This window comes from Hippocampus comes, unplaced genomic scaffold, assembly GCF_001891065.2.
Source record: "Hippocampus comes isolate QL1 unplaced genomic scaffold, H_comes_QL1_v1.1 scaffold190, whole genome shotgun sequence".
In the NCBI taxonomy this organism is placed as follows: domain Eukaryota; kingdom Metazoa; phylum Chordata; class Actinopteri; order Syngnathiformes; family Syngnathidae; genus Hippocampus; species Hippocampus comes.
This window is the reverse complement of record NW_017805121.1, coordinates 86220-97068: the sequence shown is the minus strand read 5'-3', so window position 1 is coordinate 97068 and position 10849 is coordinate 86220. Positions and strand designations below refer to the sequence as shown.

General features: G+C 52.6%; 2 protein-coding genes across 2 annotated transcripts in view; both read left to right on the top strand.

Annotated features, from left to right (window-relative positions):
• LOC109513501 (doublesex- and mab-3-related transcription factor 1-like) overlaps positions 1 to 4668 on the top strand; it is a 13188-nt gene extending 8520 nt beyond the window's left edge. Inside the window, exon 5 of the mRNA XM_019866009.1 lies at positions 3597 to 4668. Within this exon, the coding sequence (XP_019721568.1) occupies positions 3597 to 3718 (122 nt within the window). The 3' untranslated portion in view covers positions 3719 to 4668. The remainder of the gene's footprint in view (positions 1 to 3596) is intronic.
• Positions 4669 to 7963: 3295 nt separating this feature from the next.
• The window catches only part of dmrt3a (doublesex and mab-3 related transcription factor 3a), a 3931-nt gene continuing 1045 nt past the window's right edge, over positions 7964 to 10849 (top strand). Inside the window, 2 exon segments of the mRNA XM_019865923.1 lie at positions 7964 to 8331; positions 10775 to 10849. The exon segment at positions 10775 to 10849 is cut by the window's right edge and continues 26 nt beyond it. Coding sequence (XP_019721482.1) covers positions 7998 to 8331; positions 10775 to 10849 — 409 coding nt within the window. The 5' untranslated portion in view covers positions 7964 to 7997.

Here is a 10849-nt window from a genome sequence, read left to right as displayed (position 1 = left end):
CCCCCCACCCCTCCTCCATGTATACACACACACACCCCCGCCAGGATCCACCGCAGAGGGGGCGGGGGATCTTGCTTGGCGTTGCTTCTCGCCCCCGTCCTTGCGGAGACTTTGCCAAGTTAGCCGGCTCAACTTTTGGGGATCGATGGCGGTTTGAAAGCAACGATCGAAAGTCGAGCGTGCGCGTGCGCGTCGATATCGCCATCGGTTAGACGGGTGTCAGGAGCGGCGGCATTTCCATGCAAATGACAGGCTTGCCGATCGATAGACCCGCGCCGACCCGCCAAATCCATAAGCGGCGTTCCGAGACGATTTTCAGCGGACGCCTGCGCCCGCACTCTCCCCGCGAGCTCCCGAGCAACAGCGTCTGCCGCGGGGCGACTCTGATGCCCTCGCGCGTGGGCAAGGCGAGCCCCCGTCGCCGGCGCGCGATCCCATCGTCGTCCCGCCACCGACTCCGACGCGAGAATGCACCCGGGATGCCGCTCGCTCATCTTCCGTCGCGTGCTTGAACTTGAATCCGCTGATTTCCGCGCGGCGTTTTCTGTCTCTGCGGCGATGAGGCCGTGTGGGCGCGGAAGCCACGGGACGGCTCTTTCTTTGACGCACACGCTCACTCGTCCCGCCGTGCCGCCGCCGACGTCCTCGAATTTTTAGATTGCCGGATGCCGTGTCGCTGCCGCGCGGCAATAGCCCCCCCCCCCCCCGCGCCCCGCCGTGCCGCCGCCGACGTCCTCGAATTTTTAGATTGCCGGATGCCGGGTCGCTGCCGCGCGGCAATAGCCCCCCCCCCCCACCCCCTCGCCGGCCCCTTTTGGCTGGCTTCTGTATGAAAGGCTCGTTCACACTTTGGGATCTCTGTGTGAAACTGACCACGGGACTCGGTTTGCAAGCCGTGAATAAGAGTCAGAGAGAACATTCGGAGGGCTTCCGGTCGTCTCCGGCTTGTACGACGGCGCCATTAACGGCAGCCCGCGGGCACGCCAAGGCATGAAATGGCCGCCGTGTGCTTTATGTCTGTTTCAGCGACGACGGGGCCAACAATTTGTGATTTTTTTTTTTTTTTTCCTCCGTCCTTTTCCAAAGTCGCCATCGAACGTGATTTGGAGGCGCCGCCGAGCAAGTCTGGAGTGCGCGCTGTGCCACGGAATTTTATTCCGCCCCTCCTTTTGTCAGCGTGCGCGTGCGTGCGCGTGTGTCCTTTACTTTGGCATTTTTCTTGCGCCGTCCGCCCGCCCTCAACGAACGAAGGCGACCCGCAGAGCAGAGGAGCCAATTATTGATCGGCCACCTCGGTCGGCTCAGCGAGGCGGATCCCGAAGGCTCGCGAGACGGACGGGCCATTTTGGGAGTCGATTGGGCGCGAATGGAGAAGGACATTAGCGGGAAGAGGACGCCCGCCCCGTCCCGCCCCCCCGAGTCCCCGCCGCTCGTCTTCCAGCGAGGGGCAGATTGGTTAACAATACGGGGGCAAAGGGTCCCGGCTGCCGGATTAGCCTCTGACCCCGGACACCCACGCCTTCTGTCGCTGCCGGCGTCATGGCCGCCGTAGCGGACCCTCGGCAGCGCGGCCCAAATCCTCCGAACGCCGCCCCGGAGCGCCGTTCCGATTCGGGGGCGGAAGGCAACGCAAGGACTGCGGCCCGTTTGAGTGGCGGACGCGGGCCTTGAAGGGGCTCGGCTCGGGAGTCGGAGCCGGAGCGTCCCTTGGACGGAGACGGCAGCGGCCTCCTTTTGCTCTCTCCTCCCCACGCCGCCTTTCATTTCTCCTCTCGTTGTCAGCGTGCCTCCAATGTGGTCATCGGCGCGCTCGAGTTGCGCGCGTTCCACTTTCTTCCCTCACCTTGCCTTTTCTTCTCCTTTTTGGTTTGCTCTCCCCTCTCGAGGGCACGTTGCTCGTTTCTCATTTTGTTTCATCGCACGCTTTTCACCTGGTGTGGCGGAATGTTCCGGTTTTCTCTTCTCCGGTTGCCTTTCGGCATCGTCGGCTTTCTCGGGTCCTTTCTTCTTCTCGCGTTCTTGCCTTTCATCTTCACATCGTGGTCTTTGGCTCTCCTTTGATCGTGCGCCGAGTCAAGTCATGAGAAACGAGTCACGACGGGATGGGCGGTCGAAAAAAAATAAACAAACAAAACAGAAAAGCGGGGCTGAAAGTTCGCCGGGTGAACGTCATTGGGGGAGACGTGAGCCGCCATCTTGAAAGGCCGCCCGCCTGCCTGACTGCCCTTTGACTGAGTTTTCCGGATCATTAAGTCGCGCTGGGCCGGCTGATGATGACGAACACACACACACACACACACACACACACACACACACACACACACACACACACACACCCACACCCCAAAGTGTCCAGGGCCATTTTGTGCTCGTATCGTTTTAATGAGAGCCATTTCATCCCGAGCTAACCTTGTCAAGTGACAGGCTACTTTTCATTGTGAAGATTGAATCGCTGTTGGCGCAATCACAGCCCGCGCGAGGTGCGAGGGTGGCCCCGAACCGCGGCGACACTTCATTTCCTTCTCGACCGCAAAACCTTTCGCCGACTTTGCCGCGTCCCGCCGCCGTGATGTTGCGTTGTCGCGTTTGCTACGTTAGCATTCCGTCCGCGTCCACCGTCGGCGCAAACTTTGGCCCAATTGCTTTTGAGAGTCAAAAGTTTGAAAGGCCCCGTCGCCGTTTTGCCGCGGATTTCCCGCCGTTGCTCGGTAACGGAAGCGTCGTCAGTTCACAGCCACTAATTAATAATCCGTCATTAATTAGCGGCAGTGAAATTGACAATAATTGAGTAAGCGGCTACGTGGAGCTCATCGACCGTGAAAATCACGTTGCACTCGGCTCGCTCATACAGATGTGACAGGAAAGTGAATTAGACGCGTCCTCATTTAACACCCCCGGCACCTTGAACTACTCCCCCACACAAGTCACACACACACACACACACTCCCACAGTGGCTTTGACGGCACCTTGCTACACAAACATCCCTTTGAACGGCGGAGGCTCCCGCTTGAAAGTGGCGACGAAGCGCGGACGGGGCCCCCAAAAGTCAGCGTCCTGAACCAACGGGGAAGTTCACGAGGAGAGAAATGACCTCCCGACACGAGCGCGAGGAGGTCGGCAGGGAGGGGGCGCCAGCCCGCGGCGAGGCCGCCATCCAAGCGACTCTCAGCGATGACGGAAATGTCGAGGGACCTTCCGTATCGTTCCAGGGAAATGGACGTGTACTGACCACCGGCCTGATTGATCTTTTTTCATGACAAAAAAAAAATGGATCAATATGAATTTGTTCGATCGCTTGATCAGAGATGGCCGCACGTCCCTGTCGAAATGATTCCTCGCCAAAGTTACGCCAAATGATTGGCATGCTTGAGGGGCTAAACATGCACCCCCCCAGCCCCCCCCCCAAAAAAAAAAAAATCATGAAACTTTGGACAAGCCTGGCAAAGTCACACACCTGAAAACGACGGTATGGGGACCAACACGGATTTGATTTCAAATCTCTTCTCAAGTGCCTGAGATCCCTTCGGAAATGAACGCATCGTTGATTGGAATCTGTTTGTTTTTTTTCTGCGTGTGTGTGTGTGTGTGTGTGCAGCCATGTCATCGGGCGGCGACCGGGACTCGGCGGCGTTCGGCCCCGCCGTCGTCGAGCCGGAGCTGGACGACGGAAGCGGCGGCTCCGACCGCCTCGTCGTCGACGAAGACGAGGGCAAATGAACACGGGCGGCCGGTGACTTTGTGTCACTGCGAATGATTCGACGCTTGATGCCTTTTTCGGATCGCACGCGGTCGAGGTTGTGCGTGAATAATCCTCAGGCCTTGAATTCTTTCACTGATCCTCAACAAGCTCACAATCTGTAGTCGGCCTTTCTCTTGTTGTTTTTTTTTTTTACTCTGACAAATGATTTTCTTCACATCTGTGTTCTTCTTGTTCTGTTTTCTTCTCCGATCACTCGAGTTTTCTTCTGCACGCGGGCACGCACACAAATTGCCGTCTTGTTCGGCCGGTCCGCTTCTCGTGTTGCTTTTTCTTTGGCTTTGCGTCTGCGTTTTGGTCTGCTGCGACTTTGGCCCCATTTTTGGCGGGTTCGTCACAGCGAGGCCGCCGGGGGCCTTTCCTTGTGTCGTTTTCTCCTCAAGTTTGGGGCTTGTCTTGGCCTTTCTTGTATTCTTGCTGACTTTTCTTGCAGTGCTTTTTGGTTTGTTTTCTTCGGACTTTTCTTTGGCTTCTCTGGTTTCGTTCTTGTGCCGCTCATTTTCTGCTCTGGGCTTTCTTCTCTCGTATTTGCGTTCCAGTTTTGGCCGTTCCTCTAAGCCGTGTCATTTTTTTTTCCCCCCTCAAATGTAGTTTTCATGTCACAAATTTTGGTCTTTCCGTTGTGTGTTTTGCTTTCATTTTGCGTTTGATTTTTCTGTCGCTTTCTCGTTTGTGTTTTTCTACATTTTCTTTCATTCTTTCATGTTTTCTTCTTTGGCTTTTTGCTCCGATCGCTGTGTTTCCGTGGCCCAAAATGGTTGCGTTTCCTTCTCGTTGGTTGTTGTCATTGCAAGTCTGTTTTTTTTTTCCTGATGTTGTTTCATTTCTGCGTTGATTTCTTTTCTCCAGGTCGTCGTCTTTTTCTGTTTCATGCTCAAATAAAGACTCACTCGTCAGAGTGTCCAATCAAGAAGAGAGTCCAAACTCCATCCCGAGCATTTGACAACTTTTTAAAAACAACCCAAAATTGCAGAATGAGTCACTGGGCAGTCTGACTGAGCATTTGGGAGGAGATGATGTCACCGCCGCCGCCACAGGCGGCAAAAAAGTCTCGCGTGGCTAAACCAAATGAGCCGCGTAAGTCTTTTTCTCCACACGATCATCCGTTTTCATATTGCAAGCGTAAAAACGTGAAGGCGCCTGACGGAGATTCTTCACGGGAAGCGTTTTCCGCAGTTTATGTGGCTACAAGTTTGTGTGCGGGGCTGAAATGATGGAGGGCGGCGCAAAAACAAAGTCCAAGTGTTTTCTTTGCGCTCTCCGACACTCAGCGGGTCGCGCCCCATCTGCTGGAATCAATAACGCCGGCGTCTTGTCCCCCCTCCCCGACCCCCCTTTATGAAACGCACTTACTCTTAATTTCATCCCTGAGTGGTTTTAGGGCGAAGAATGTGGAGTTACCTATAAGCGCCGCGCCGCCATAAATCAGTGGCGGCGCTAGTATCGATCGATGCTGATAGATCACACAAATTTACTGTCACTTCTGTTTTCAATTAAAGATACAATCAGTCAGATAATGACTTAATTGGATTTTACACAAGATTGACTTTGATGGCCGGCGCTTTTACGACTTTAGTTCAGGGAGCCCGTTTCATCACGGGGAGAAGCAAGTGTCTCGCCGTTGCTTTTTCTCCCGCTTTCCCCACTCGATCCCCCTTCCCCCCTGACCGCCGGCTTGGTGTTTGTTTGGCCTCAAAACGTCAGAATCTCGTGAGATGCGGAGGGATTTTGTGACCGCAGCCACAGAACAGGACAGAAATGTGCCGCTGAAACAATCGTGGGGGGAAAAAAAAAAAAAAACAGGTATGCCAATTGTCCTTACGTAAAGTCTGCTGAGACTTCAGCTCAGTGAGCATCGAGTGGATTTTGTGACGCTAACCACAGAAGAGGAAACGGATCATATTGTGACAGGCGTTGGTCGAACCGCTGGTCCTGAAAAAAACTACTGCAAACTGTTGTCATGTAAGCGCGAATACATAAATACAAAGACAGCCGTATCGTCGGCCGCATTCCGTCATTGCCAAATGATGCGCTGTGAAAGTGCAGTGTCAAGAAAGAATTAGGCATTGTATTGATAGAGAAACTACAGTAACAGGCTAACTAGCTAGCTAGCTAGCTAGCCCGCTACTGTAGTTTCCCAAGCTAGCTAGCCAGGTAGCTAGCTAGCCAGGTAGCTAGCTAGCGTCGATGTCGGGAAACGTGCGCGAAGCTGCTGTGTTGTATACAACTGCTTTTGCTATTTGTCCACTTTTGGGAGCTATTCTCAAAAGACAATTACGATTGAGACGTGTGGCCAAGATCGCTCCCTGGGGAGCGTTCACTCAGCCGCCCTGTGAGCGCCAGGCCCGCCCCGCAATCGGCGAGTCCTCATCACGGCCGTCTTCGCCTCCATTTTGTTTGCATGGCCCCAAACCTCCTCAGGCCTTGGGGAATCACCGATTCCGACCTCAAACCGTCTGGCAAGCTAAGTTCAAAGTCGCCATTTCCTAGTTCAACAGTCCGAATGTGGTCAGATGCAAGTGTGAAAAAAAAAAAAACAAAAACCAAATGCCAATGAGCAGGGCAGTCTCGGACACATGCATGAAGACTGCCACAACTCACTCAGCAAGCTGCTCTTCACGGAGGATAAAGAATACAATGGCATGCCTGTGAGTATCTGAAGAAGAAATTTTAAAAAAAAAACGTGGTGGAAAAAAAAAATCAAAATATTGAATCATATTTTTTTCCACATGCATTGGATTCACTTTGAGATTGAAAAGATGCGGTCAAAGTAGGAATCGAGTTGATTTTTGACAGATCACCCACCTTTCAAACATTTTAAGATTTATCGACATGGTAAAATGAGTTATTTGAAAAACGCGGGCATCCTTCAAGTTCACGTTCATCTAACGGCTCGTCAAATCATCCGCATTCAACACTCCGCTCGTTTGACGACATTTCTCATGTTTTTAATGCTCAGCCATTGAACAGAGCGAATTCGAGCGTGCAACGACGACGTGTTGACGATGCAAAATGCACACACTTGGGATCAATACTAGAGCGTTGTTCTTGCAACTCGAATGGCACCATATGTTCGTCTCGTGCATATTTTTCTCTCATATGTATTTAAAATGCATATCTGGATCTTACTTTGGGGCCACATTTGGGGTCTTCATTTCTTAGTCGACAAACGACGTCGTCCACGTGAAACACTCTTCAAGCGATTCACTTTTCAGAACATTGGTTCATGTGGAGTTTTCTCGACATGAATGAGAAAATTATTTGAGGAGGGTTTTTTTTTTTTTTTTTTTGGAAGACATTTGAAGAGATGTTTCTTCAACGCACAAGTGAACTCACTTTTAGATCTGGCTATCGATCTACATGTACACCGCATACACAGATAAGAGAGAAGCCGGACATCCGAAATAAGATATCCGAATATGAAATTACTTCAGTCTTTAGTGTTATCTTAATGAGTTATCTGACCCAGTTCTTTCAAAAAAAAGAAAAAAAAAAAAGAAAAGAATCATCGGTGGAACTGTGATGTCAAAAGCCCTCCAAAACATGCTCAGAACACTGCACATGCTCATGATGAATATTCGGGTCATATTAGGTCGGCTCAACCGATTAAAAGGGGCAAACGTCTTCTGACTCTTTTGCGGCTTTTTGCAAATTCTTGTTTGTTTTTTTTCCCCATGGACAAACGAGACAAAGATCACGACATGCAACCCGAAATCTGCGATTTTTTCGTTGATCTTGTCGGAAAGAAAAAAAAGCAAATCATCAAGGATAAAGTATCGTTTAAAAAGAGAAGTCTGCTGTTCTGCCGACAACGCACATATGATGGCAAAGGAATACGGTGACAAAGTAATATTGCGGTGGTGTTTTTTTTCGCTCCAATATTGGAAATGGAAATAAATCCATGTGGGCGGGCGGGCGAGGCCCTCATTCATCGGCGAATCCCCTCCTCCCTCCGCGACGCGGCGTGACGTTTTCCGCCCATCTTTGGCGAGGTCCGAGCGGCCCGCTTGGCTTCCTTTCTCCACAAAGCACTCCAGTCGGCAAACGTCAAGAGCGCGAGGTGACAAATCCGCAGCTTCCCAGCCAAGCGCGCGTTTGGACGGAGAGCCGGCCGGGTGGGCGTGTGCGGGAAGCGGCCGCGCCGCCCGGCGCGGGTGCCCCCCGCCCATACCCCCCCCCCTCTCTCTCTCTTTCTCGAGCGCTCTCTCGATCGCCGTCGTCGCGCTCAGAGCACGGGCCATGGACGGCTACGGCTCCCCGTACCTGTACGTGGGCGCGCCGGCGCCGCGGGCGCCCCTCCAGCGGACCCCCAAGTGCGCGCGGTGCCGCAACCACGGCGTGCTGTCGTGGCTCAAGGGCCACAAGCGCTACTGCCGCTTCAAGGACTGCGCCTGCGACAAGTGCATCCTCATCGTGGAGCGGCAGCGCGTCATGGCCGCCCAGGTGGCCCTGCGCCGCCAGCAGGCCCACGAGAGCCTGGACGGCCTGCTGCCGGAGGCCCTGAGGGTCGGCCCCGCCGCCGAGGGGGCCCCCGCCGGCGGCTGGAGGAGTGCGCGGCAGGACAAGAGGCCAGGTAAGCGCGCCAACGGCCGCCCGCGGAGCGAGTTCAGCTCACGCTCTTCTTCCTCTTTGGGTTTTTTTTTTTTTCTCCCCGAAAAGAAACCCGCGCCAAACGGAGCGCGTTCATCGTCTGAGTCGAAAAAAAAGCTCCGGAGAGCGTCGCCACCCGCTACACTGTCCTTGCAAAAAAAAAAAAAAAACATTGGCTATAAGTCGGAAAGCGTGTCGACGAAACGGAGCGTTTGCACTTTTGGTGGCAAATCGTGACATTCGTGCCCATGCGGCCGTTTCGATCCACCGAACTCCGCGATCGCCGACGAACCCCGATCGCCGGTTTTGCAGTGCACGGGTCCAAGCGTCAATTATTGCGCAATGTCACTTTTTTGGGGGGCGGATTGAACGTCATCGTCAAAATGCGTCTCAGCGACATTGTCGCGTGAATTCACGACGATCGAAAGGTGAAAACGTTTCAGCGTCTGGATGCAACTGACCCCGCTGGAAAGGAAAGGAAAGGAAAGGGGCCGTTTGCTTCGTGCGCCGTTTTTGCCTTTGCGCTCCCGTCGGCCCGAAAAAGGACAAATACTTGAGATTCTCATCGGCCTGCCAGTTCCGCGCCTTCAAGTGCGCGTTTATCCGCCCGGACATGAAGAACCCGGCGGAACGGGAGCGAACGAAAGCAACAGAGAGATCCGCACTTAGAGGGGGGGGGGCGCCTCCACAAACGTCGGGATGACTGACACGGGACACGCGAAAGACGCCGCCGTCGCCGTTTTCAATTTGACATTTTGATCCGCACAATCACGTTTTAGAAAGAAAAAAGAAAAAGAACAGGCATCCAGAAAACACGTCGGCGCGTGTAAAACAGCTTTCTGAAAAAGGATTCGTTCCATGTCAAACGGGACACGAACCTTGTTCCACGCGTCAGATTAAATGCGTTCTTTTGTCAAAAAGATCGACGAAATTTTTATTGCGTCAAAAATTGTTCAAGACTACAATAACATTGCGAGCGTTTGAAATCCAAGACGTGCTTGTAAGCCACATTATATCGTTTTTTTTTTTTTACATTCTTTTCCACACATGTAAAAATAAAATTCCTTCGGAGAGGTCACAAAAAGAAGCGCGTCACAACCTAAAGATGCGTCGTCAAAGTGCAACACAATCGAGGCGCTCCCCTTTTGCTGCCTCGTGTGCGCATTTTGAACAGGATCTTCTTCACTTATTTCAGGCAGCGGCCAAGATAAACAAGACGACCAAAATCAATGCAAACGAATGAAGACGTAGCCTGAAAAGGGGAGGGGGGGGAAGAATTTGGGGGCAATCCCACTCCTATGCCGATGATTATTCCGATTACGTTGAGGATATGAGGCCGAGTTGCTTCCTGCAACATTTGCATCAATTTGGCGATGAGGAAATTCCCCCCCCCCCAAAAAAAAAGCCCAAAACAAAGCAAGGTGTTTTTCAATCCATTCCAATGCGTTTTCACCATGCAGCCAACGTTCCAAATTGTTTCGTCCGATGAGCCGAAATCCCCTTTCTCCTTCAGCGGGCAGCAGTGGCGGATGCTCAATTTCGGCCGACCGACATCATCAAATGCGTCCGTTTATTTCGACGTGAATTCGACTCTCCGTTCCTTTTCAAGAACATGACCTGTGACCCCGTCATCCCGACAAGGCGTCTTTTCCAGCGACTTAACGAGTGTCCTCCAACTATAGTAACTACCATAAAACCCAGCAGAAATAAAATATGAATTTGTTGCGAGTCATTTTCAACAAAGAGAGTGTCGCTAAAATGATTCGAAAAGGTCTCCAGTTTAACTCAGAAAAAAAATGAGAATTGAAGGATGCTCTCGCGGATGCCTGCACCAAAAGATCGGTGATTGGCTCATTTCGCTGTCAATCAAAAAACGATTCCGCCTCCGACAGATCATCCGATCATCATGCAGAAAAGCTCAGCGTCCGGAGCAGCCGATACACGCCCACTGTCCGTAGACTCCCAAAGACGCCGCCGAGCGTCCGACGGGCGGGACAAAAGCAGCATTGATCCAATGACTCGTCTCGTTTCAATGCATTGGGACAACCTACCCTGAACTGTCGAGACCAGACGCCCAGCGTCCGCGCTGTTTGAAGCTCGGCCAAGCTGCGGGAATGAATGAGAAGAGAGTCGCGTCCAGTGACCAGTAAGGAGAAGCTGATTCAGAATAAAAGCGGAGCGCGTTGTAGCGCATATTTAGTCAATGACATGTACGTACACACATTTATTTGATTGCTTAGTTTTTTTTGGACATTTTAGGGTAGGCTGAGCTTCCCTTCAGCTTCCCTTGCAGTCTTCCATCAATCGCCTCTGGCAGACTTCGCAGCGTCCCGTCGTAAAACGCGCATCCGCGGTGAAGGCTGATCGGGCGGGTCGCTCGCGCATGGAGTCATCGCTGTCTATTGAAATTCAAAACGGTTTTGCAGAAGGTCCAGAGGAGGGCGGCGGGGACGCGTCCGGGCCCGAGAGCGGCGGCAGCCCCGGGGAGCGCGACCGAGACG